We start from the raw sequence: 27,915 nt of genomic DNA on the forward strand, positions 1-27,915 counted from the left end.
GTGGCAGCCATGGCAACCACCCTCCTTACGAGGGCAGTTCCCACAGAGTTAGCGAAAGGAATTTGACAGTTAACAGGCCCGGCCTTGGGACGCACTGGTGAAACCAAAACACACACAATCTGGCTGTCTCGGCAGAGAGCAGGCCTGACTCTAACAACCTCCAAGGATGCTCTTTGACGTTTAAAGCTAATGAGGAAAAGAGGAAGATGTTGGAAATTCAGAATAAAGAAACTGATTCAAAGGGTCTAGATTTCTTGGGATTTAATAAAAAGGGACTGATTAATGGCTTGGCTTTGACAAAAACAGAAATATTAATTATATCAATATATTAGACTTTTATTAGATGTTTGGGAGAAATGGAGGAGTTACAGTGATATTTTGAAAGGAGGGAAAATGATACTTATCATCTAATCCATTATTTTTTTATTATTTAATAGTGTCTTATACTCTTTTTTTTTCTTTCTTTTTTCATTTGAAATATAAGAATACCTATAACGCAATAGCAGATGAAATTAAGGAAAACTATTATGATTGAAATAGTAAATATTTAGATTATGGGCAGTATTAAATAAAGAATTATTTTTTATGAATGTTTGTAATACTATTAGGATTAGAATTTCAAACAAAAGAGATTGCAAATAAATGACAAGATTGAGGGAGATGTAGGGGAAGTCTTTATTTTCTACTTATATATATATATATATATATATATATATATATATATATATATATATATATATATATATGTATTTTCAACAACTATATATTGGAATCTATATTTTGATGTTTACTTATATTGATTGTTGAATGTGTTTAATTAATATGGAAAAACAATAAAAAATTATTAAAAATATATGTGCTGGAACATCTTACCCCTTATTTGCCACTGGGTGATAATTATTAGAATATTGCAGGTCTGAGTACTTTTAAAGGAGAAGTATTGCTACTGCTTCCTTCACAGTCAATGGAGTTCTTCCCTCCCTCACTGAAGTATTCACTGCTTCAGAGATCCACTTATGTTATGCAATTCCCTTTGGCTAGCTGCTGTGAGCTAAGATGGGCAAGATTTGAATATTGAAGAATAGTGTGCACTTCCGCAAACAACCGAAGGCAGCTGATAGACGGTAACCAGGCTACATCTGCACAGGATGAGAAAGTGGTGGGGTACAACCAGCAGTTGCTCCCACCCTTATTGTCTCTAAAGGTAAAGGTAGTCCCCTGTGCAAGCCCTGGATCATTACTGACCCATGGAGTCATGTCACACCACAACATTTAATAGGCAGACTATTTTTACAGGGTGGTTAGCCATTGCCTTCCCCAGTCATCTACACTTTACCTCCAGCAAGCTGGGTACTCATTTTACTGACCTCGGAAGGATGGAAAGCTGAGTCAACCTTAGCCAGCTACCTGAAACCGACTTCTGTGGGGATTGAACTCAGGTTGTGAGCAGAGCTTTGACTGCAAAACTGCAGCTTACCACTCTGTGCCACAGGGCTCCTGAGCAGGACATTTTTTGGGGCTTTGGGGAAGATAACTGAAAAGAGCTATGCGTTTGTTGATCAGTGGATCTCGCCCTACAGTCTTCTTTCTAGGACCTGCTGTTAAAGTTTAAGAAGCATGGACCAGTATGCAGATCTGCAAGAAGACCTGAGTCTGGAGGACACCAATGAATCCCTTAATCAGCTCAAGTTGGCTTCTCTAGATGATAAGAACTGGCCAGCAGATGAAACGCCCATTTTCCCCAAATCAGGTGTGTACTTTTGCTGGTGACAAAGCAGGAAAGAAGAATGTACCTGCTCAGAGAAGTACTTATCTTCTGCAGTAGTTATGTTTCAACACCTTTTAAGATGGTGCATGAAAACTTGTTTTCCCTCTCCCCCAAATCTGAGATGTGGGATTTGGATGCCTCTGAACCTAATGGAAAGATGAATAACTGGACTGATGTAGGCCAAAAAGTGCTTCAGAAGTATCTGTTGAAAAGTACAAAGTATGTAGCAGGATGTTGTTTATTTAAATTGCTGAGATAGGAATTACGTTAGGGAGAATTCCAATTGATCACTTTCCATTACTGGTATTCATGAATCAAATCAATTAACTGATAAGCTCAAACAGTTGCTGTGAATGTGTGTACTTGTCTTCATTGAGATCTGATAAAATCTGCTCAAATACTATGCATCAGTTTTCTCTGTACATCCATAACCTATCTGGTCCTTTGTCTGTGCTTCTATGCCTACTTTCAGCTGCTCTGAGGCTGTGAGGTTTTTTTTTTGTTAATTGCATTTTCTTTTCGTTTTGTTTAGATGACTCCAAGAGTTCCCCTGATTCTGCCACTCACCTGCGCTGGGATGACCCATACTATGACATTGCTAGGCACCAGATTGTGGAAGTAACAGGTAATGGATTCTTTTCATCTTCCTCTATATTCCACTAGATCAATTCTGATCCAGTTGGAGGAAGCCACACAATAGCTTGGTTTTCATAGCCGCTGTTGGAGATGCTTTTATCCAGAAAATGGTGATATAAAGTTGGACTTCAAAAATTTTGTTGGCACATTCCATTCAAAGGTTTTTAGAACAAAGGCTGTGATCTGACATCCATGTGCTCACCAGAGTGATTTCAGAGTTTCTTGAAGCAGCTTCCTAAATTACAAACAACTTTTTGAAGTACATAACAATCAGTGCTGGATTTAGTAGAAAAGAGCAAGAGTCCAGTAGCACCTTAAAGGCTAACAAAACTTCTGGCAGGGTATGAGCTTTCGTGAGTCACAGCTCACTTCTGGATTTAGTGTGAGACATGGACCAGGAATGGACCACTGGGCAACTTTGCACCAAACAAGCTCTCAGAGTTTTTGTGAAGATAAAATGTCAAAAGTGTGTGTGTGTTGGGGGTGTGTGTCTTTCATACCACCCTGAATTCTTTCGAGCAAGAGTTGTAAACAAATGTACTAAATAAAAGTAACTTATGCATACAGCAGGAAGCTGTTTGTCTTTTAGGAAGGTCATGTCAGATCCTGAAGTTACTTTTTAAATTTCAAAATGTGCCAAGAAGATCTTAAAAATAATTCTGGTGGGGACACATATAATGAGTTTGCAGGATCCTGGATCATCCAAGATCTATTCAGTTCTTTTTGTATGGGCTCACCATTCTCAGTTGAGCTTGGGTCGCAGCACGGTGAACAAAATAAATTAACACAGTATGCTCTTCTTATGCCAATGCATCAATGAGAATCTGTTTTGTGAAGACTGGATAGATATGACTGTTGAGTTACCGAGTTTTCATCCTGTGTATATGGGAAGCCTTTCTTCTACAGCACCATGAGTAAATGCAGTCCACTCTGATTCTGTCATTCATAGTTTTTTCATAAGTTGCTGATCTCACTGTTCAAAACAAGTTGTTTTCTGTTCAATTCTACATTGTCATTTCCTCATTCCAGAGGTCAACTGGGGCATTTACAGGAGTGCTGACCATATCAGCAGGAAAATCTCTTACCTCTCATAACCAAATGAGAGGGCAACCCTAAACAGGTCTACTCAGAATTCTGTCAAGGTCTATAGAGCCTACTCCTGGGAAAGTGCTTTTAGGATTAAACTGGAAGTGTGGCAGGAACAAAATCCCTTCATTCTGCAGCAATTGGGACTTTTGGTTATAAAGTCACTGTAGCTGAAATAAATTAGGCAAAAATTACTGAATATCACTGAATAGACTTAGCTTATATAATTCATTTGCAGACTATGATGTGCCAAGGAAATGGGATATACTTTTAAGATACTGTTGCTCTAGAGAAGGGGGAGACAAGAATTGTATCAGTGCATGAGGAAAACTTTCAAAAGTATTGTAGAGGATGTTTTTTACTCTCAAAATTTGTCTGATACATTTAAGGTACAACTGTCTTTTAAAGGAATGTTTCTGTTTTCAACCTTTATAGGAGGAATGTTTTCGTTCACATTACAATGCAAGAAAATCTATTTCCTCTTTTTTAAAGTTGAGAAATGCCTTTAACAGGTAGCTGTGAAACTCAAAATGCATCAAATGATTTTTTTTAGAATAAACATTCGACACCTGGAAATAGACCTTTCCATTTTCGTATTGTTGCAGTTCTAAAAAATTACCAGTGGAGTCAGATAAAACAGTGTCTTTACTCAGTGAGGCTACCAAAAACGTACTTGGCAGCTGCTACTTAGCTAACCATGTCAGAATCCCTTCATTCGCCTGACTGTTCTGAATAGTTGTGAGTGTTCTGGCTCTTCGGTCTGTGACTATATTTTTGGTATTTTCCTATTCAGGCACCAGAGGTGTCTCCTGCAGAACATTTTGAAGTAAGGCCTCATATCTTGGCAGGAAATGCAAGCTGTGCACACTTGTGAGGAATGAGTGAAGTCTCTTGGTGCTTCACTGGTAACCGGCCAGGAGAGCAGACATTCCTTACTTGTCTCATGTGGCTGCCGCACACTCATTGCTTAAAATCCTTAACTATTTATGATCTACAGGCTCACTTAGTTAATGTCAAAGAGGGAACATTAAGTTAATAATTATGAGAGTGCCTTGTTGAATTGGGAGGCATGAATGAATGCTCGAAATGTGGTTTGCACCTGTGTATGTATGTATCTTGCACTCTCACTATTGTTCTCTGTAGGCTGTTTCCTGGACACTTGAACAGTAAACTGACAACTATAAAGCCAACATTTATAACTTTATACCAACATAACACATGGAAAAATAAACCAACAGCAGAGTGAAGTATTCAGAATATTCTGCACTGCCATTGGCCGATGTGCCAGATACTGCAGCAATGGCACCTTATTTTGGTTATGTAATTTCTTGTCTCTTATGTATGGTGGTGGGAAATCTCCAGTCTGTGGTCCATGAAGAACTGAGATGAAGGCTGGGGTATTTCTGGCAAGAAAGTGATTGACAGAGAGTGGAGGAAATTAAGATGATAGATATTTGGATGAAGGGACGTTGCTGTATCCTGTATTTGCTTTTGGATACATATGCTTGGAGTTCAAGTCCTTCCTCAATATCAGTGTTTGGTTTTGGCCTTAAAACTACTGAGTTCTTGGGGTGATCTGCATACTGGGCACTGTGACTGCTGTGGATAGTCGAGTGGATGATCCAGTCTCTGCTTCTTAACAGCTTTTTAATATGGTTTTGATTTGTAGTGTGACCTGAAGAGTCCCCATGATGAGAATTTTCTCTGCCACCATCCTGGGGTGTCAGAGATATCTTTCCAGTCTCTAGGACAGTGGTCGGCAAACCGCGGCTCCTGAGCCGCATGCGGCTCTTTGGCCCCTTGAGTGCGGCTCCCCGCCTCCCCACCCACCGTCCATCGGCTCAGCGGCTCCTCTCCCCCCACCCGCCCCACCCCTGGCCGGGGATACCCGGGCTCCTCCTCCTCCACCACACGGACCAGCGGAGGCTGTTTCTGCGCCGGGGCCAGGCGTTTCCCGTGAGGGGCCTGGAGCAGCCTCAGAGACTGGCCTCTGACCGGACGGAGCGGGTCGGTCCTTGCCTCCGTTTGCTCAGGTCAGCTGCATTCCGCCGTGCCTTTCCTCGGGAAACGTCTCCTCGGCTGGCTGGCTGGCCGGCCCTTTTTCGCGGGAGGCGCTGATGACTCCCGCCGCTGGCCGGCCGCCCACCCTCCGCTAAGGCCAGAGGCCCAGCAAAGCCCAGGGAGGAGGGAGGGACGCCTCCCAGGCTGGCCAGACCTTCCTGGAGGGGGCGGGGTTGCAGCCCCGGGTGGCCCTGACGCCCAGTGGAGAGGGGGCTCTTCCCCCTCCACATCCTCCTGGCCGCAGGGGCCCCAGACGGACAGGAGGGGGAAAAAGAGCCCGGCGTGCTTCACGTCCCAGCCCGGGGGGGCCGGGGCCAGCGCGCCCTCCCCTCCCGCCAGCGCTGGGCTTGGAGGCGCCGGGGCCGGTGAGGCTGGGGGCCGCCCCTTCCAGGCAGGCAGGCAGGCAAGGAGGTTCTCCCCCACTGCGGGCCTGTTTCCAGTGGCCCCCGCCCAAGGAAGGCTCTTGGCAGACCGGTCATTTGCGGCCAGCCGCGCCCTCAGGAGCGGACACTGAGGCCGGCCAAGCCACAGCCCGCCCGCCGCTGCGCCCCATCCCTCGCGGCAGGACGCGCCGTCGGAAGGAGCCACAGCCCGTTTGCCCACCCGCCAGCGAACGCTGCTGCCCTGCCTGGGGGGGGCAGGGTGGAGAGGAGCCCCCTTCCTGGGGGTGGCGGCGGGGGGGGGGGGCTCTGAGGGTTGGGCAGCCAGCCTCGGTTGCCCTTTTATTGGGGGGGGGGGCTTGGGAACCGGGAGTGGGGGAAGTCTGCGTTTGGGACGGGCTGTGGGTCAGTGGTGGAGCATCTGCTTTTAGGTGGCTCTCAAAAGAAATCTCAATCATTGTACTGTTGATATTTGGCTCTGTTGACTAATGAATTTGCCGACCACTGCTCTAGGAGAATGGATGGGCTCTAAACTTCATTTCATCAAACAAACTCCATAGTATTAAGTAACTAGTTGAATCCAAGCAAAGAACATTCTGTAATATCTTGGGGAGGGGCTGTGGCTCAGTGGTAGAGCATCTCTGCTTGGTATGCAGAAGATTCCAGGTTCAATCGCCGGCATCTCCAGTTAAAGCGACTAGGCAAATAGGTGATGTGAAAGGCCACTACCTCAGACCCTGGAGAGCTGCTGCTGGTCTGAGTAGACATTACTGACATTGATGGACCAAGGGTCTGATTCAGTATAAGGCAGCTTCATGAGTTCATATGTTATTGAAACATGCTTGTTCTAATAGCATTGCAGACTCATTCTCTGGGAATTGAAAAAAATCTCTGATGAGCTGAAATAAATGTCCTTCCTCAGTATTGCCTATCACTAGGTTTCTTTTACTCTGCATGTTTTTAAATGCTTCTTTGTCTAAACTAGGTAGTATGGAAGATATCTTTCACTGGTTATTATTACATTAGCCTCTCTTCAGTCAAGTTCAGTGTCTCACATGTGACCTCCCTTCTCATTTTTTTCAGTTTGAAAGTTTGATTTGCTAATCTGGACCATACCATTGGCTTTCACTCTTCCACAAATAACACTAAATTTCAGGGTTCTCCCCCAGAGTATGGTCTGAAGGCACATGTTATGTCAGCCTTGCTGATTCTAAGCAGATACAGGTCTGGTAAGTGTCTGGATGGGAGACCTCTTGGGAACTTTGTAAGTTGTTTCACAATGAGAGAAAGGTGGGATATAAATCCAACAAATAAAATTTCCCAATTATCTTCCTCTAATGCTAATTGCAGAATCCTAATGTTGTTGATTTGACATGTCATGTGCTGGATGAGCCTTAGGAGATTTAAGAGCTTAGGAGGTCTAATAAGTGGGTTCCTTCAACTCTCATCATGGCTCTGTGATTTTTCAGTACACGTAAGAATTAGGACGAGGAGTACGTGAAAGACAAGCTAAACTCCAGAGGTGTCACTCTTAGCATTTAACATATATAATTGTATAATGCATGGCAATATTTAGTGAATTGGTTCAGTAGTATTATCAGAAAAGAAGAAAGGTGTTGATTGAAACATGGAGATAGAACTGTGTCCCATAAATGTGGGTGCTGACTATTTCTGCACCATTGTAGAGGCATGTAGGCAAAGTTCTGAGGTTTGTCTTATTGTATATTCTTTCTGGTACTGTACAGTCTCCTATCCACATAGTATATTTGCCCTTGTAGGAAGGACTGATGCAGCTTTTGTTAGTGGGATCATCTTGGTATTAATGTAGGATCTTGGATATGTTCTTCTCTTGGCAGACTGACTAGAGATCCTCTGTCATACTCTGCAGTTTTTAAAGGTTTTGTACATTCATTGAGTCAGTTTTTCAGGCACCTGAATTCAGATATTATGGCGAGTTGGTTCTTATTTCAAGTCTTCCCAATCAATCAAACACCGCATGGAAGGGGACGGGGGAGGAGTGAGATCAACACATGTATATGGCAAGCAAGCTGTATTTATGCCTGCCATAGGTAAATCTGAATGAAACCTAGAAGTAGAATGTAGAGACTATTCCTTAAGAAAATCTAAAAAGTGGATATATACTTTTTTCTGGTGGAAGAAGAGCTGTGTCTCCTTGCATGAGTATGTTGCTAGTGACTAGGTATGTCAAGACTGAGTAATTTTTATAGCTCTTCGTTTAGCCCCTTAAGCTGATATCTAAAGATTCATTAAAACAAATGTCATTTTGCAGCTCAGAATGTGATGTCTGTCAGAATGTGATGTCTGTAAGCTCAAGTAAAGAAAGTTTTCCTGAAGGACTACCTCTTCTGATGAATACTACTTCTGTGTTTCCCCAATTTTTTAAAGTTCATAGGTTTTTTTTCCAGCATACTTTCTGAAAAGACATCTGCGTATGTGTGATTGGAGTTGTGTGAACTGAAGTTCTTCATATCATTTGTTTTACACAGAATTCACAACCTATTTCCTTTATACATGCAAGTCTACTGTTAATATAGATTTTCCACAAGGAAAATGGTCTTGGGTAAATTGTGCTCCTGGCTCAACTTGCTAGCTTTTATTATGTCTTGTAGCCTTAATATGTACCCACCAGTCTTATAGATTTGTAATTCTCTTAAATGTAATCATTAGTTTGATGTCACATTTTAGTATGCTGTATAATAAATGTCTTTTCCAGTACATACTTTTTGTTTAGATCACCACTATTGTTGTAAAGCACACTGCAAACAATCTTTTTATTTTCAACTCTGTCTTTTACTTTTGAACTAATGCTTCTATTTCTGAGCAAACAGTTCCTTTTAGATATTGATGCTCTATCATATGCTGGCTGTAGAACACCAGAGGAAGAGCCTGTAGAAGCCAAGTTACTTTGTAGAATGAAGGTTTCCCTTTTAAAGTCATCAGATTTGGAATGCTTAGCTGTAAAAAGCTTATACTATTGAATATTGTTTCTGGTATGTTAGGATTAAAGTAACACTCTTCACATAAGAATGTATCAGTTTCTGGAACAGAGTTGTCCTTAACTTCCCACTTTGTTTTTGAACCATGATACCCAAACTTTCTACTGTTACAACGTAGCTCAGATTTTATATTATTGCATTTGGATTCAATCCAAATGTTAAAAGCTCTCATAATAGCAACATCTCTCCTTCAAAGTGAAAATACATTATCTTGATGTATTTCACCATCATCAGACACTGTTATAAAAATGGATTATCTAAAGAGTGAAAATATATTTCGTTTCAAATTCAGTCGTATGCTGGTTGATCACTTCTGGAACCATGGATGATCCCATGGCAATATACTCGATTTTCCAGTATGACTTGTCAATGTATGAGGAATAATAATTCTTTAAAACAATCTCTGCCTATGGTATCAAAAAGTATCTATTTCCCAAATGTGAGCCACATCTTCAGATATCGAAATCTGTTGATCGGGGCAAAACTTATCCAAAAGGGATTTTTCTGCAAAGTTGGGGGACCCTCTCGGTGTGCAGAAAAATCTGAAAAGTTGGGGGAAAAAATCATTGGTGGGGGTTAAATTCCCCCCACAATAAATAAAGCATTGTCTGCGCATGCACTTACCCTGGGTAGCTGGAGAGGGACCTGGCAGCTGCTGCTACAGCAATGGCAAAGAGCCTGGTGGTGGTGGCTGCCGCAGCAGTGGGCCCTGGCAGTGGAGCCGGGTCTGGTGGCACTGTGGTCAAGTTCCAAGGGGAGTCGTGCTGGCAGCAATGGGAGGGAGATGGGATTTTCTCCCCCGTGCCACTTGTGTAGTGGATTGTTGTTATCATTCCTCTTGTTCAAGATACCTTCTATGTTTGCTGAGGCCTTTAACAGTGAAAAGTTAGCACACAAATATTAAACATTCAGAGTGATCAAAAGGGCATCCATTTCTCCATGCAGTATACCATTCAGCTCATTTCATGAAACCTGTAGTATCAATGGGTATATAGGATTGTGCAGGATGAAGAAAAAGTCTAAGATTTTTTTAATATAATTTTTAAATTATTTTTATAATAAAACAAACACAAAAGAGAATAAAAAAGGAAAAAAAGAAAAAAAATAATACTTTTAAGAAAAACAAAAAAATACATGTTCAGCGCACGACTTATCCACTAATACAATATTCAATTCACTAAATTCCATCGTGCCCTGAATCAAAATCCCGCCCCCCCACCACAGTGCCCTTCACCATTGGACTTCCGATGGAGTGTTATGACTTTACCAAATATATCTATAGTTATATCATAATTAAAATCGTATTATACTATAGTTCGTTAACTATACTTTTAAAATCCGTTTTTGCCACTTTATCCCAATATGCGGTAGCCTTTAACCATGTAGATTTAAATTCATCCATATCTTTACCATGTAAAAAAGCTGTAATTTTGGCCATCCGCATATATATCCATAATTTCTCTCTCCACTCTTTAATTGAAGGTTTATTTGTTTGCTTCCGGTGATGTTGAAATGGATGAGAGATTTAGGTTATAATATGGATCTGGAAATATGGGAAAACTTATGGAAAAAGGAATTTAAGTTTACCATTTCAAATGAAATAAGAGAAAACTTGTATAAAATGTTTTATAGATGGCATATAACCCCAGTATTGTTAAGTAAAATGAAGAAAAATGATGAAACTTTATGTTGGAAATGTGGTATGGAATCAGGTACATTTATGCATGTTTGGTGGTTTTGTAAAAAAATGAGGTTTTGGAGATTAGTTCTGAAGGAAACTAATAACTTGACTAAATCAATAATTAAAAGAGATCCCGCCTTTTGTTTATTGGGTATTTCAAAAAAAGATTTAGATAAAGGTGATAGAGTCATATGTCAATACAGTTTTGCAGCAGCAAGAATTATAATTGCAAAAAAAAGAAAAGAAAAAGTCTAAGATTAAACCAGTATACTTTGACAGGGGCTCCAGAGCAGAATCATTACTTAATACAATGCATCTACATGGCAGTGGTGGTGGGGAAACATTCTTAGGATTTTGTGGTAGTACGGTACATAGACTGGCATTGCAGAATTATAATTGATCAAAACGCTATAAGAAATCCTTCTTCTAAATGAACTCTAAAGCCATATTGGATACATCGAACTGGATTAGATATGTACGGACCCTAAAATTTGTAGTTACCATGTTGTTTCATGACCTCCAGTTAGTACTCCTGTCTGTTTAGAATAATGCTTTCTTCTTTAATTACCGTATGATGCTAAGAGTAATTGGCCAGATCTTTAAGCGCCACCATTTTGTGGCTGAAATTTGTCCAGAAATGTGTTAGATTTTGTTTCAGTTTTTTACAGTTATGTAATATTTGGCCTTCAGAGACTAAACAGTGGAGTTAGCAAGTGGATTTAGACCTGGAGGCATGGAATTAGAAGCAGGACAAAAAGAAGTACAAGACTGATTATCTTGCTGGTTAGAATCTTTTTTTTTTTTAAAGATCTTGGTGGCTGGATTGGCACTTTGTTAAATCTGCCCTGCCAAAAGCCTCCTGCCTCCCTCTCACCTCCTCAAAGATTGCTATCGTATGGGTTGGTAGCAATTACAGAATTCTGTATATGGTGAAGACTGTGTTATATTGTGTCCCTTGAAGCAGTCCCCATTCTGGGTTCAGGTTTGCATTCAGACTCCTCAAAATGACTAACCAAAAGCAACCTCCAGAACAAATGGTAAACTGCTGTGTGGCATGCTGCTGCTTTCCAGTTGTTAGCAGAAGAAACAACATTTAATAAATGGTTAACAATGTAAGTATAAGCTGGGAATACGGGTACGTTGCTAATTTACAGTTGATAGAAGAGCAGAGTGCCTTGAAGTTGTTTGCCATTAAATGATGTATTTCCTGCTTCTCTGCTGGACGTTTTTTGTGATAACTGAAAGGGTAAAGGAGCTTTTATTATGATAAGTATGTTGTCACATGATGAGTTTTAACTGCACTTTTTTAGATGTGAGGGCGATCTGCCTGTGACATCTGTCACCCCAATGATTGCCAGGGTTGATTAGGCTTATCTGGCTGGCTAGGCGGGTGTCCCCTACCTTCCTCACCGCTCCATGTTCGTCCCTCCCGAAGCTGCGCGCTTGGTGGAAGAGGATGACCATCCCAAATAGAAGGAGCGTACCATTCTTTGGTCAAGGTTATATTAACTGCACTTTTTCACAGTTGTTGAAAGTGTGGCAAAGCCTTCATCTTGGCTTCTTCTGATTCTCTTCTGGAAAAAAAAGGGAGAGAATCCTGTGGCATGGGTATCTGTAATCCTTTCACTAGGACTGTACCTCCCCAAAGGGGTTGTAATTTAGTTATGAATGTAATCTGGCCAAATTCCTTATGAGAGAGTTGTATTAAATGGTTTCTGTGCTACCCCATTGTGATAGCTGGTCTATGAAAAAGCCCAAAACTCATAATTGGGTGTGCTTTCTGTGCAGCGGCACAAAGTATAACGTGAGGATTGGACAATGTACAGTACAATCCTGTGCAGAGTTAATTCATTCTGAGCCCTTTTGTTCTAATAGGCTTAACTCTGCACAGGACTGCACTGTTAAATACAAGTATTATTTTTTGCTGTCAAGTCACAGTTGACTTATGGCGACCCCGTAGGGTTTTCAAGGCAAGAGACGCTTGTAGGTGGTTTGCCATTGCCTGCCCCTGTATCATGACCCTGCTATTCCTTGGAGGTCTCCCATCCAAATAATAGCCAGGGTCAGGGCTGATTGGCCCAAGGTCACCCAGCAAGCTTCCATGGTGTGAGTGGGGATTTGAACCTGGGTTTCCCAGGTCCAAGTCTGACACCTTAACCACTATACCATGCTGGCTCTCCAAACACTAAATAGCAAATAATAAAAAATTAAACTCTTATCTTCCATGACTGTAGTTTTAGCTGTTTCTTCAGTAATAAAGATGTTAGTATTTCCGTAATAACTATGCTTTAGACACTTTATATAAGACTCGCAGTTAGTTGACTGCAATCCTGTTTTATGAGAATAGTTTTTTGTTTTCAAAATTTGCCTAGCAAAGTATTGCTTGCTATTGCAGCTCAGCTATGTATCTCTACCTTATTTCTACATTTTCATGTTTCATATGTTTTTATACTACACTTTGTAAAGTTTTTGGTTCCTTCTGCTATCTTGTTTCATGGCAGAGTTAAAGATACCAAGCCTGCTACTTAATTTAGTACTTCCTTGCATTATTGCATTTAAGTGCAAAGTTACACAATTAAATTATGACAATAATACAAGCTTTTTGCTGATGACATTTCTCAGTACTTTTGAAATGTCAGATATAGAAGTCTCAGAAGTATATTATTGTTTACTCTTTCCTACTGACGTGTGCTGATGAATAAGAATCTTGTGTTGTGCTGCAATGTGCTGCTAGCTGAGATGTTCTTACTTTCACTCTCTTTTGAGGTTTTCATGACAACTTCCTATTCCACAACACTCTTATTTTCTACTCCAATTGCTCACCGTGAAATTAATGTATTGTTTCCTTTTTATGGTACATCACATGTTTCCATATCCAGTTCACATGTCAGCGGTCATACCTTCTACCATCTGAACTTGCTGTCTGGCTCCATCTAAAAACCCAATTAGTGCTGTGGGTGGATTGTTGAAATGCATGTTTCAAAATTAAAAGTGAATTGTTATTACATTGGATACCATAGCCTTAAAAGAATTTTAGCAGAACTGGGCAACTTTCTAGCACAGACAAACTCTGATGTGTGGAATGTGAAATTCTTAGAAATCTATGCAAATAATTTAGATTTTAGTTTTTCATTGGCTGCTGAATGATTACAGGGCTACCCTGTAGTGATAGATTTAGGGAAAAGGAAAATTACAGTGCAGCCTTAAGCAGAGTTACACCCTTCTGTGACTGTTTACTTCAATGGATTTAGAATTAGAAAGGTATAACTGTTTAAGATTGCACTGTTAGCATCTCATCTGTTATGCCCGTTCTGTCCCCTCTCCCATTTTAAAATGGGAAGCTTAGGCTAGAGAGCTGAGGGCATTGGCTCTTCAAGGATATGTGAAAAGGCCTTTTGTCAGGGCTTTAGGATACTTCAGTGAACTCAGTTCCCCAAATGTGGTATAGCGGAAATTATGGTGGATTCTTTTGAGCAAAAAGGAGCATCTTGTCTTCTACATGTTGGCACATATCCTAAAGATAATGAAATGGACATGGGAACACCAGGGTGTAAACTCTCATTTCTTTTGCTTTGTAAGTTAAATCTGACTTTGCATTGTTAAAAAGACAACTCAGGCAGGTTGCTATAGGATTCTTTTATTGAAAGGCCTCTAGTGGTATGACAAAGGCATACCTTACCTGGTTGGCAGGAAGATGCTGTTTATGCCAGGCATTCCAGTCTGCTTGCTAGCTAATGTTGCTTTTTTTTTTTTAAGATGGAAGGTTGGATCCATGCTCTTGGCCTCTGTAGACAGGCAGACGAGTACTTCTGATTGTGGAAGCATGGGGGAGCAATTTCTGCCTCTTCTCCCTGCAGCCCTCCATGCCACATTCCTCAGCCCCCAAGAGAAAACCTTTTAGGTGATGCATAGGGCTTCAGCAAGAAGGAGGCAAAGTTCTCTTCTGCAGGCAGAGTTCTGCTCATGGTTCTCTGGATCCAGGCCAATAACTGCAGTGAGAGTGATGAAGGTAATCCAGCTGTATCGCTCCATGTGTGTACTTGTGTGTCCCTATTTTTTTCAGTTGGCCTGTAGGATTGTTCCTGTGAAGGGATTTGTTTCAGTTGTTATGGTATAATGTTACTTTTTTTGTTCCTCTAGGACAGGGTGCGCTTGATGGGGCCCGGCCAGGTAGGTGGAGTACCTGGTACTCTTGTCATTGGCACTTGAGATCATGGCATTCTTTAGCATGACTGTGGCTGGGTTATCTCAGGGAAGCCCAAATTCTGCAATGCTGAGGGCTGCATAAGCATACCAGAACTCCAAGGTCATACTTCATGTGCATTATGCAAAGTAGATTGCAGTCATGCTTCTCTTCCTTTAAAATTGGTGGTGTAGTGAACTACACCCTACTGTCTTCCACTCCTCTCACATTGGATGTATTGTTTGAAGTTCCGTGGCACAACTCTTAGGTAGGCTTCAGCTTGCAGGCATGACTTTGAGTGCCCCTGATTATTTGTTGGCTTTTTCCTCCTCTTATTTTTCTTGGATGGTGATGGGTATTGTGGCCTTATTACCTTGCCTCCAGCCTCTCGTTAATGTGGGATGTACTTCATATCCTCATTGGGAATAAATCCCTATATTGTAATATCTGTTGGGAAATGGGTTTGCCATGCAGTACGTACGGGTTAGTTTTGTACCCCGGAATCTTTTTTTCAGTGTAGTTTATTGTGCAGTTACAATTCATGGGATATTACATATTGGTAATACGCTTTGTAATCTCAATTTGAAGGTAAGCAGGGCTTGTTAGATTCAGATTTATTATTAATATAGCAAAGCCATTAAAATATTCATATCAATTACAAGATGGAGTTTAAAAAGATACAATATAAAAACTATGGGATGTATAATTCTTAGATAAATTAAACAAATTACTATTAGCTAAAAACTCAAATTAATATAACATTTTCCGTTTTAGGTTAGATTGCCAAGCCCCCACTTTGTCTGATGGATCTTGTATATTGCGACTCAGAATTTAGCTACTTGTTTCATCGTCTGGACTGACCCTTCCCAAAGGAGAGTCCTCAACCTCCTATCCTCAGAGCTGTCCTTTGTTAGATTGAGGAGAGGGGAAATTATTTTCATCATGACATTGTTGAGTTTATCAAAGAAGGCGTAACTCTCTTTGGGAAACTTGCAGGCCTTTCATCCTCTGACCTTGCAGTTGGCTGAGTAGTTTGCTTGTGAAGAAGTCTGTGCAAACGCTGATGGTTGTTTTTGTCTTCCACATCTGCCTTAGAGCCATTCATTGAACAGGTCTTCATTTCCTTGACACCTCTTCTTGAAAGCAGATGCTCTGCTAATGGTGTATGTCTATATCCCGGTCTTTACCGTTTAGATGCAGCTTGTAAGTTAAACACAGTTTTTAAATACTTTGGTATGACCATTTTTAAATATCTCAGTGTAGCCCTTACCCCTTAGCTTGTCAGGCACCTCAGTGTATGCTCACTTTTATCTGGACAGGAGTAGGGAGAACACAGCCTTCCATGGCTAGGTGCTTGATCTGCCAGTCAACATGAATTTTTTCCAGCCCTGTTTGTGCAGGCAAAACTGTGTTCACAACCAAATAATGCTCTTTGCACTTTCAGAAACAGTAACTGCCTAGAAAGAGAGGCAGCCCAGTGTTGTCTTAACGTAATCTCTGAGCCACTGAACTTGCTGCATATGGTTGCTTGCAGTGACCCATCTTTGCACTGTTACACCTCTAGGGTTACGTCATCAACTTAATGGTGCATTAAAGGAACACCTTCCTCCATCTAATCCAGAGGTGACCAGTTGTGTAATTTCCAACCCTCCATGTTGATCAAGCAGTCTTGCTTTCTGAGATCTGGCTCTAAAAGTATCTGTTGCTTATTTTAACTTCATATGATATTCAGTCTCTGTTGTGGGGAGCACTTTTTAACCAAATTACTTTCAGGAATAAAAGCTTTTGCTGTACTTCAAAGGGTGTGAGATATGCATGTTTTTTTCCCTGTATGGAGAGAGATGTTGGAAAAAATTAACATTTAAAGTGGCCCTTAGTGTTCTGTAGTAGCAGTTTTCACTTCAGATTTGCATAGAAATTGGAGTCCTGGACAATTGCTTCAACTCTACCAGATATTGAGTGTTTCGCCATACAGTGGACTTTAGTTACTGCTCAGATTTCAGATTGCCCAGGCAGTTTCCAGATAAACATCTGAAAACATTTCAGTTTATTTGAAGGTGAACATGAAGACATTTCAATTTACAACAGTCCTGTTTCATTAATTTGCTTTGGAATGGCTAATAGTTACGATATAGTTCAACAGCTGGAAATGGCTTTATTGCAAGTTTAAGTAGCTGTTTTTGTTGCTAATAAGGGCATGTATGCTTTAGAACAAAGGGAACTGAATAACTGCTTAATACCATATGTTTGCTGAATGCTTCCCCTCATGAATGGAAATATATCTGCATTATACAGCAATATCAATTTGTCTTAGGGCTGCTATTTGAATGTAATGGAAGATCATACTACTTAGGCTGTAGCTAACATTCCCTAAACCAGGGCACTACAGAAATAATGTTCTTAAGAAAGCAAATTGTGCACTCCATAGATTAACTCAAAGGATTAAAAAAAAAACACTAAGGGCCTACCTCACTTGATTAGAAAGGACATGTGGAACACATTCTTTGGCTAACTGGGAACTTGCACAGGCAACTGTAATCCTAAACTGGTTTGTGAATTTTCCCTAGAGTCTTTTAAATGCTTAGGAACTGAATTTGCCCTGAAGCAGAGAGTCCTACTGATGGATAGGTGGTGAGTGGAAAGTGATCATTCCGGCAGCTGGCAAACATTGCTTTCTGAACACTGAAGTTATGCTGCTACCAAGAGGACTGATGAATACAATTTTGTCTTTGGTACTCATTTGTCACTTCTAACTCAGTTCTTTAAAGAGAGAACCATAGTCATATGTGCTGATTTGTCTATTGACACCCACTGCTTGTAAATGATCTATCAAAAAGAACCCATCAGCCTGCTGTTTCCTGATCCCCCATTTGTAAAATACTGCTCTTAACAACACAAGTTCACACAGTTTTATCTTACATGATTTGTATGACATTTTGAAAATCTTTTTATCAAAAATTCTGCAGAAGAATATACAGTTGTAGAATCTTGTATCTGTGTGGAAGAATATTGTAATCCTATTCATCAGAGGTATTAATACAGAGATATCAAGGCTCTGTTTCTACTTCCCATCTCAGGAGTTTATATTGCCTGAATCTTGACTAATGCAAGACAGTGTTCACATTTTTAATAGGCAGCTATGGTTTTAAGAGTCAACAAATGCTAGCATACACTGGTTGGTCAAATTAGTGATGAAACTTGTAGTCTTTTCGCACAGCTCTGACAGGAGCCTTCTTGATCACAGTTTTGGAGAGCTTCAAGCAATTGATATTGTCTAGTGCTTCCATGTGAGGTTGAGTAATATTTCTGTCTTTACACAAAGGTTTACAGGGGTGCTCAAGATCACACAGGAACTTCACTGTGGTGCCACAAGATTATGACATTTCCAATTTCTGTTTAAGGGCATCTGCAATCTACTCCAGTGCATGTGCATACCATTGAATATGGCCATTGAATTTATGGGAAGCTGTCTGGAAGTTCTCTTTGTTGGGCACTTGTTTTGTTTATGATGTTTTTGGGCAACCATGGGATAAAGTGATAGATGTTGGTCTTGTAACCTGGCTGTAGTTGTGTACAGTGGTTCCAGATGACCTCTGCATTGCTCTCCTGGTCATATGTCTCAGGTGGGTGCCATGTTGTCCTGCAAATACCTCCGCATGCTTCAGATGTGTTTGTGATGGTAAATCACCCTTGCAATCCATGGCACCCTTGCAATCCATGGCATTTCCTTGGTGCTGCCCCTTCTACCTTAAGCATGACATTGACTCTTGTACTGCAGCTGATTTGTAGTGGCAAAAGTGCTCCTTTATTGTGGTTTGAGTAGTTCTATAAATAGGTGAATTGTATGTGCGGAGAGAAAGAAAATAAGCCGGGGAAAGGAATATGTGTTCTCACAGTTTGGATTTTGGAAAGGGGAGGAGCTGCATAATGGGTAGCTAATGGGATTCATTTTGTGATGCGTAGTGTGTAGTTCCCTTACCTCTATGTAGATATATAGCTGCTCCATGAAGTAGCCATATGAAAAAATACTTAAGTTTTATACTCCATATTTAGCTTTTTTCCCCTCCCCTTGGGAGAAAGATCATCTGTTTTCCTTTTTTCTGGCTTGTAATTGTTTCTTGTTTAGACTGTAAAAATTAATGGACTCTTGGAGGACATATGCATGTGTATGCTTATGAAAGAATTTGGGATTTCTGAGGATCTTTGTGAATAACTAGGAAGCATACCACTGTGAAACATATATAGATATATCCACTGCTTTTAGTTACTGTCATATTTGTGGAAGAATCTCATTATGCCACCTGGATTGTTATCCTCCATCTCATTCTGCTTTGAATTTGTCTTAATCAGTTATGAGTAAGCTTCATCTACTACACAGCTTATAAGATGTGATGCTCCTTACTCTTCTGAGTATAGGCTCATTTTTTGTGTATGGGAATTTGTATTCCCCTTTAAGGTTCTGTACACCCTCATGATAATGAAAACAAAATTTTATGACATTTTAAGACTAATAAAATGCATGATTCAGCTACTTCCCAGACAAAGAAATGACCAGCTCTGTTCTAAGTGTGAGAAAAGGTTATTGATATAGGAATCCCCTATCACATGCACAAGTTTGTATCTTCAAGGAGATGAAAAAAGAAAGGGGCAGGCTCGGACTAAGTTTATCGTAAAACGTTTGTGGACTAGAATTCACTTCCAAATGAAGCTGCTTGACAATGAATTAATGCCAGCGAGGAGCCTGAGATCAGTTAGAAGGCAAATATTCATGTGATCTGTGCTTCCTTTACAATTTTATCTTACTTGGCTTATTGACTTTTAAATTTCTGCTTCCCATAAATTGACCAAGAAAGCAAAAGCTCAGGTTCTGGAGAGGAGGATTCTACTGCCATGGCTTTTCCTCCCCCCCCCCTTTTTTTTTTTTTTGCTGGTAGCCATTACAAAGGCCCTGATAAGTGTCTTGTCTTAGAGGAAACCCTGTGGTCAATAAATAATTTAGAAGAAAACCCATGGGGAGGCTTTCCTCTAATAACTTGGCTCTGCATCTTGAAAATGAGTAGTCTTACTACAGGCCAAGTTTGTATAGTGATGCAGCATACTTGTTAGGTCACCACCTAGTTTGTGGCTAGGAAGTGGTGATTGTTTTGCAGAACATAGGGTTGCAGGCAACTGCTGGCTTACTGTGCTCTGTAATACTTGTGGCTGGTTCACCTTTGTGCAGTTTTTTTTTGTTTTGTGTCGACTTTGATTTCCTGTGAACTTCATGGGGGGAAAGTAGGGTATGGGGACAGTGGGTGGCATGGGATTAAAATTTTTGAGAAAGAAACAATGTGAGCAAGACCGATGTGCTGAAAATGGATCAGCGGCAACTCTGAAGGGTTTAGCCCTATTCTTGGATCACAAAGCTCCATGGTGCTCAAAACCTTAGTGGTTTTCTGTTTTCTTTTTTTTTAAAGACTCCTCTGGATGTATTTTTTCTGCTCCAAAGCCATTTTTAATTACTTCATGCCCAGAGCTACCATGATCCCACATCTTCCCCCCCTCCCCCATTCGTTACTCTCTACCAGCCTTGGGTCCCCTCAAATCACAGCCTTTTCCAAAACAATTCCACTGGGACTATGCAGGTGAAGGTGAGTGTAGCAGTGCTGATTTTCATGGCACGCCTGGCCTTTGGAACTGTCCGTTCCCAGGACTGTTTAAACCCTCCATAGAATTTCCTCCTTTGCTTACCTGCTGTGGAAGGTCCTCGCTTTGTTCTTCAACCTGCTCTGACAATTTTGCATTTTCATTCTCAGGCGATGACAAGTATGGGCGGAAAGTGATTGTGTTCAGTGCTTGCCGGATGCCTCCTAGCCACCAGCTTGATCACGTGAAGCTTCTGAGGTGAGTACTGCTTGTAGTACTACAGTCTTGTATTGATGGAATTTGATCTTAGGTTGTACCTAAGAATTCAAGCCTACAAGAAGCAACTTTTGTTTGACTAGATGCAGTTGAGCATGTATTAACTCCAGGCCAGTGCATAAGTGAAAATGTCTTCAGCTCATTCACACTGATCAGGATTGCCTCTAATCTCTCCCTGTCTACCCTCCCAGGCCCTTATCCAATATCTCTGTGCCCACAGTAGCTGGACTTTCCTTATTCTTACTGAGATTTGCAGGAGAGTAGTGCTGCTTCATGAAAGCCAAATGCTTAGGAATGTCTGTTTTCCCTCAGCTATTTGAAATACACTTTGGACCAGTATGTGGAGAGTGACTATACCTTAATTTATCTGCACCATGGTCTGACCAGTGAGAACAAGCCATCCCTGAGTTGGCTGCGGGATGCCTATCGGGAGTTTGACCGCAAGTAAGTGGATACGAATGAAGATGTCAAAAGGGCTAAGATGCTTAGGAAAAGAAATAATGTGTAACTGGCAATATAACAGAGGGTGCGCAAAGGACAGCATAACATGGTAGCTTTCCTGAGGAAAGTTTTAAGCTTGCTTTTCATCTTCGTCACAGCATACCAAATCTTCTTGTGTTCTTTCATTTTTAGATACAAAAAGAACATTAAAGCATTGTACATTGTACATCCAACTATGTTCATCAAGACACTACTGATTCTCTTCAAGCCCTTGATAAGGTAGGAAGGGGTGGAAGCATCTCTCCCCCTCTCCCCCCCCCCCCCCATTGGCAGACCGTGCTGGGTTGTGAGGAGGGCAGGCTTCTGTAAGAGCCAAGAAGTCACTGGCTTTTGTTGTAAGCTCCGTTGTGTCTGTGAGAATCTTGAGAAATTATCTTTTGTTTTAAAAGGAAGCTTCTAGCAGTTATTGTTGTGGGGAAATATTAATGTCTTCAAACACTTCAAAAACCGAAAGTAGGCACCTAGTATGGTGGGATTTGTTCTGCAAAACTACATGCCTGTCCCACTTGGTGCACTTCAGTCCACTTTCTATATGGTGTTGTACACTGATGTGCCTTATTCCCAGTCATTGTTTGCAAGGTCCTCTTCATGGGCCATTCAGATTCTATGCTTTTGACTTGCATTAAGGAATTTTTGGCTTACCTTAAGGAATTTGGCTTGCTTTTGGCTTGCATTAAGGAATTTTTGGAAGCAGCAGAAAAGAGGGTGCCATGTTCTTACATCTACCTCTACTAGATAGTTCCTAGTACTGACATAGTTATATATTTTTAAAATATTTTATGCCACCTTTCCACCTGATCAGGCCCCCCAAGGCAGTGCACATAAAAACATTAGAAGAGTTAAAACCATTTAAAATTATAACATAATTCAGTAAAAGCACACAAACAATACCAGATGACACTGGTGTCATCACTAGCTAAAATTCTCCTGGGGGGGGGGCGGTTATGACTCAGTGGAAGTTCCTCTGCTTGGCATGCAGAAGGTCCCAGGCATCTCCAGTTAAAAGGACCTGGCAGCAGGTGATATGAAAGACCTCTGCCTGAGACCTTGGAGAGCAGCTGCCGGTCTGAGTAGGCAGTACTGACCTTGATGGACTGGTGGTCTGATTCAGTACAAGGCAGCTTCATGTGTGTGTTCAGATTAGCCTGTCAGCTAATAGCCCAGTAATTAAAAAAACCCAATTTTTTGTTTGTTACTATCTTTTCTTCTTCTGGTCAGTTTTTAGAATTTGGCTATTTTAATGGTGGGGTTTGGCCTATATTGAACAATGTTCCCACTGTGAAGAACAGTAATTACAGCTTCTCAGTTTCTCCTGAGTCTTCTGTTCACTTGCTCGTCAGGGAATGAAAATGTCCCTTTCGATGGCTGGTAGCCCAGGCTTTGCTACAAAACTTGGCTGTACTCTGAAAGGGAATATGGGGGCGGGAACAAAACCATTAGGAATGATTAGTGCTGCTGTGCTAAGCTTATGAAGCAGCGCCTCAACCCATTGCCATACCTCAGGTTTCATCGGTGTTCAAATCCTTACCTTTGTGCAGCAGGACATGTATTGCTGCTTCCGCCCATGTGCTTCCTTACTCTTTTCAGCACCCTTGTTGCCTGTTCACTCCGCATGGGCTGTTACAGCCCTAGATCAGCTCAATACGGGTGATGCCCTTTCCAACCCTGACTTCTCATGTACCACTTTGTCATCTCTCTCTTACAGCTTTAAGTTTGGGCGGAAGATTTTCTATGCAAACTACTTGAGTGATCTGGAGGAGCACGTGAAGCTGGAGCAGCTGGGGATCCCAAGCCAGGTGCTAAAGTGAGAGCCTGCTGCTTGCCTATGGGCTTTACTCCCCCCCCCAACTTCCTGAGAGGAAACTTCACCAAAGAAGGGGGCTGAGTGATGGTGGTGGGGATGGCCCTGGTAGTCTGGTTTGCTATTAAGATCTTCATATTCTGCTCCCCCTTTTATTGCCTTTATGTTGGACACTGTGTAACAGATGTTTTATCTTCCTGTGTCTTTCCTTTTGCTGCTCATTAGTTTTTAAATTGTTCATTTGGGGAATAAAGGCATCCCATTTGGCTATTCTTATACCAGCGTGGTGTAGTGGTTAAGAGTGGCGGTTTGGAGCGGTGGACTTTAATCTGGAGAACCGGGTTTGATTCCCCACTCCTCCACATGAGCAGCGGATGCTAATCTGGTGAACCGGGTTGGTTTCCCCACTCCTACACATGAAGCCAGCTGGGTGACCAACTCTTCTTTTTCTCCTTCTCCTCCTCCTTCTTCCCTACTTACACTGCTTAAGTCCTTACCCCAGTTTCTATCTCTGCTCTTTTCAGAGAGCATGCATGCCTTCTTGCATCATCCCTCCACAGTTTTCCTCAGTAGATATATCAGTGAATTATTGGGAGGGGGAGTGTGGGGAATGTGTAAGGACTTGCCAGGAACTTTGGGGGCTCTATTCCCATGGCCGCTGTACGGTAGTTTCTTGCTTGGCACACTCGGTGTGGGGCAGTGTGATGCCATATGCACCTGTGAGTTTCTCTCACTGCAGGTATGATGAGTATCTGAGATCACTGCAGAAGCCCTCCCAAGTGCCTCAGAAGACAACCCCGCCTCGCCCTCCCCTGCCAAACCAGCAGTTTGGTGTCTCTCTCCAGCAGTGAGTATCCTTGTCACTGGTTGGTGGACTCAATGTGTTCATCACCTGTACATATATAGTTCTACAAGTGGTGTAAATACCTAGCATTTGTAATTGTGTCTGGCTTCTGTCACACTGAGCTGCCAAGATCTAATCCATAGGTATGCTGACAAGGCTCAAAAGGTCTTTAGAATTCTTTTTTTTTGTTTTGTTTCTCAAATTCAAAAGTTCTTGTAGCTTTCAGAGTTTTGCTGCCTGTTGTCTGAGGCTCTTCTGTATACACCTTTGAGATGAATGAGCAGGAGAGAAGGAAAAGAAGGGTCTAAGTTTTTGCTTTTTCCTATAGTTTAAAGGAGAAGAGCTCAGACGAGAACTTCGTCCCTCTGGTGGTCAGGGAGACTATTGGGTATCTACAAGAGCATGGTGAGTTCGTAGGAAAATCCCAGTTCTATCTCCAGTCCCCCTAAGCAACTTTGTATGTTGCACAATCTCATCCTTCGTTAAAAGTAATGGCTCAGTCCTGCACAAAATAGTTAAAGCAAAAGCAAAATGCTAATTTAACAATAGGAAGACAAAACTATTCATAGGCATTAAAAAATGCCGTTGCTGTCCATATACAAGTATCTCTGCATGTGGTTTCCTTGATCAGTGATAGAAGTTGCCATTCCTCCTCCTTCATTGCCCTGAGATGTAATTGCTTGAAGGGGGTCACTGTATTTGGAAGGGGGAACATAATGTTCCTTGATTACATTCTCCAGTGGTGGGTCTGCTCTCTCTGTGTTCCCAGCTCTTACCACAGAAGGGATTTTCCGACGATCAGCAAACACACAGACTGTCAGAGAAGTTCAGCAAAAATATAACATGGGTGAGTGTCAGCTTTTTCTCTTTCTTCCTGCTGTTTGTCTTTTTCCGTCTAGGTAGTTAATCTCCCCTTGTCACGTAGAATATCTGCATATCACACAATGTCTTGTCTTTGAATGTATCTTTGATTATTGGCTAGAGGAATCTAATCAGTTCTCATAGCCTTTTGACATAAACTTGCTCCAATACAGATCATAACAGGGTGAAGGAACTGGCTTAGACCTCCACAGGAATTTGGTCACACATGCGTAGTAGTAGCATGCGTCCTCTCTTCCATTGGCTAGAAAACTTTCCTCTATTTCCCAATATTGCTCATGTTGGTCTTCAAATGATTTTAATCACTACTGGTTTAAAAGATAATTGGGAGTGCCACTGTTTTTGAGATTGGTGGCAGAGTCATTGCTTCTTTTTTGTTAACGTGTGTGCGCATGTGCATTCTGTCCCTCCTTGATGTGGTAGTGGAAGTCTAGCCCTTCCACTGTGAGTTTGTGCTTAGGTGGCAGCTCTGAACTTGTCTATGTTCTCTTCCTCAGGACTGCCTGTGGACTTCTCGCAATATGAGGATGTGCACCTCGCAGCGGTGATTCTCAAGACTTTCCTGCGTGACCTCCCTGAGCCACTCCTTACCTTTGGTCTCTACAGCGATGTTGTCAATTTCTACAGTGAGTTGCTGACAAGAGACTCCTGACCTCTGCAGCAGAAATCTTTTGCAACTTTGCTCCATCCATATGTTACTTTTCACCCCAAGGCTATGTGGTGGAGCCCCTGCTGTCTGTTGGGTTGTGCTGGTGGGTTGGAGGGTTTTTTCCCCCCAGTAAGCCACTTTCTCCAATCTAGGGTCTTGTTGGTTGGCTCACATACCCTACTTATTTCCCTTTCAGATGTGGAGGAAGAGAAGCGTGTGGATGTCATTCGCAAAACCCTCCAGACTCTCCCAGATGAAAACTACCAAGTCCTGTGTTCACTGATGGCCTTCCTTGGGCAGGTTAGACCTTTTAATAATTTCTTCACAATTAATTCATGGAATTCATTGCTACGAGACATGGTGATGATCTCTATCCTAGATCACTTTAAAAGGGGCTAGATGAGTTTATATGTAGGATAGGTCAATGGCTGTTTAAAAAGAAGCCTCCATGTTCAGCAGCAGTATGCCTTGGAATATCAGTTATAGAGGGCAGAAGGGAGATAGGTGTGCTGTTGCCTTCGTGTCCTCCTTGTGGGTTTTCCCATGACATCTGGTTGACCACTGTTGGAAATTAGATACTGGGATAGATGGAACTATTGGTCTGATGCAAAAGGGCTGTTCTTACATTCAACAAGAAAGCCCAGATTCTTGATCACTTCACCATGAACATGCTGCTACTATTTATGAATGTTCCACCTGTAAGATAGCAAAGCATAGGTTTCTGCTTAAAGGTATATTTCCCTCCCTGTTGCAGTCGTAGGAGCTCTGACCAAATATGGTCATGATGTTGTATGCTGCCTTGAGGGGCGTGGACATGTTCATGGAGGAGAGGGCTATTCATGGCTACTAGTAAAAAATGGATACTAGTCATGATGCATACCTGTTCTCTCCAGGATCAGAGGAGCATGCCTAATATATTGGGTTCTGTGGAACACAGGCAGGATAATGCTGCTTCATTCATCTTGTTTGTGGGCTTCCGAGAGGCACCTGGTTGGCCACTGTGTGAACAGATTGCTGGACTTGATGGACCTTGGTCTGATCCAGCATGGCTTTTCTTATGTTCTTAAATAAAAACCAGCAATCCCAGCAATCCAAGGATACAGACTCATTTCATTACTGTGAAAGGTACAAATGAAAGCAGGATCAAGTGAAGAGTAAACAGTAGTGTAAAAGTGAGTAAATATAGCAGAAAGGATTATTAACCCTTCACATGGGGATTTAGAACCAAATAAGGAAAAAGTGCAAGAACTGCCTCCTTTTCTCAAGGCAAGCCTTGACACTTTTTATGAAGCTGGAGACTTTTATTTTCTTATTGTGCTTCTGGATGTTCTCCTGCACTGAGAAAAATGAGCATGACAGCCAGGAGGCTACGATTGCCAGTAACCTGTGTTGCTCTAAACAGTTGATGGTTCATTACCAGTAGGAAGAGGATATGTTGAAAACCAAGTTCTCCAGCTTGTGAAAATCCAAGAATTCTTGTTGCCATGTCTCAATTTCTCATCCACAAGGCTAGTCTTCATGTGAGGCTTGCTTAGGATACCATTTAGTGATGTGAGAGTTCTCGTCAGTGGAAAATAGAGATCAGTAAGTCATGAGGAAACAAATCAGGAACAACAGAATCAAAGGTATTTTTCCCCACCCCTACCCATGCAGGTCTCTGCTTACAGTGACATCAACAAGATGACCAATGCTAACCTGGCGGTGGTTTTTGGCCCAAACATGCTCTGGGCCAAAGATGCAGCTATAACCCTTAAAGCCATCAATCCTATCAACACCTTCACCAAGTTTCTACTGGACAACCAGAAGGAGCTTTTCGAAAACACGGAGGCTTGACCCGGAACCTGTCTGTGCTAGTACACCATGTGTCCACTGTGACCACCACCTTCTCTGCCCCTCCCCCTTTCCTATCCTACCTTGTCTAGGAGCTGTGGCCAAATCTGTGGAAGCTCCAGATGATGATAAGCAGGGTGAAAGAAGGCTGTGGAGATGGTACAGTCAAGGAAATATGTGTGCTTGTGAGAGGTGATCAGGTGGGGTGGGAAGCTGGCTTACCCATCCATGGGAGATGAGCCCTGCTATGGCTGTATTGGGGATGTCAGCAACCGGGATGCTCTTAAATGCTACTGTTTCCTTTGTTTTCCTTCCCTTCCTTTCATGAGTTGCTTCCCTCAAATGAGTCTCAGTGGACTCCAGCAGAACCATTTTTTTAGTGCTTGTATGATTGATTTGGACTAATGCATGTACCTTCAGTGTACCTGGCAAGGAAGAATCCACTTCTTTTCCTATTCTTTGCTCAGAGTTGGTTCTCCAGGTTACCCAAATTAGGCCAGTTGTCTGAGCATCCCCTTATTTTGAAAAGCTGCTGAGTGCAACGTGCGTCTTCACTTTGACTGAATCTTCCTCATAGGGTGTACTTGGGCTGTGGCACCTTCCTAGAGAAGATTGCATTGAGCTTGGAGTCCCCAGTCAGCTGACTCATGTACAGAGAGGAGTTTGTCCTTTTCATGGAGCTGTAGCACTCGCTGCAG

The 27,915-nt window shown here is 41.8% G+C and overlaps 1 protein-coding gene across 1 annotated transcript; it reads left to right on the forward strand.

The window, feature by feature from the left end:
• The first annotated feature begins 1,583 nt into the window (after positions 1-1,583).
• ARHGAP1 (Rho GTPase activating protein 1) lies at positions 1,584-27,711 on the forward strand. Its single transcript, XM_056851218.1, has 12 exons — positions 1,584-1,750; positions 2,301-2,393; positions 20,608-20,695; positions 21,026-21,157; positions 21,347-21,433; positions 22,920-23,018; positions 23,755-23,862; positions 24,188-24,264; positions 24,629-24,706; positions 25,236-25,364; positions 25,584-25,687; positions 27,041-27,711. Exons 1-12 carry the CDS (start codon positions 1,618-1,620, stop codon positions 27,218-27,220), a joined length of 1,308 nt encoding a protein of 435 aa, XP_056707196.1. The 5' UTR covers positions 1,584-1,617; the 3' UTR covers positions 27,221-27,711.
• Positions 27,712-27,915: the final 204 nt, after the last annotated feature.

This window comes from Euleptes europaea, chromosome 6 (assembly GCF_029931775.1).
Source record: "Euleptes europaea isolate rEulEur1 chromosome 6, rEulEur1.hap1, whole genome shotgun sequence".
Lineage (NCBI taxonomy): Eukaryota > Metazoa > Chordata > Lepidosauria > Squamata > Sphaerodactylidae > Euleptes > Euleptes europaea.

What these genes read in the sequence shown, in the direction of transcription:
- ARHGAP1 (XM_056851218.1), top strand. Translation starts at nt 1,618, where the DNA reads ATGGACCAGTATGCAGATCTGCAAGAAGACCTGAGTCTGGAGGACACC. An exon ending in TATCGGGAGTTTGACCGCAA is followed by an intron (nt 21,158 to 21,346) that starts GTAAGTGGATAC and finishes TTTCATTTTTAG; the next exon opens with ATACAAAAAGAACATTAAAG. An exon ending in CGATGTTGTCAATTTCTACA is followed by an intron (nt 25,365 to 25,583) that starts GTGAGTTGCTGA and finishes TTTCCCTTTCAG; the next exon opens with ATGTGGAGGAAGAGAAGCGT.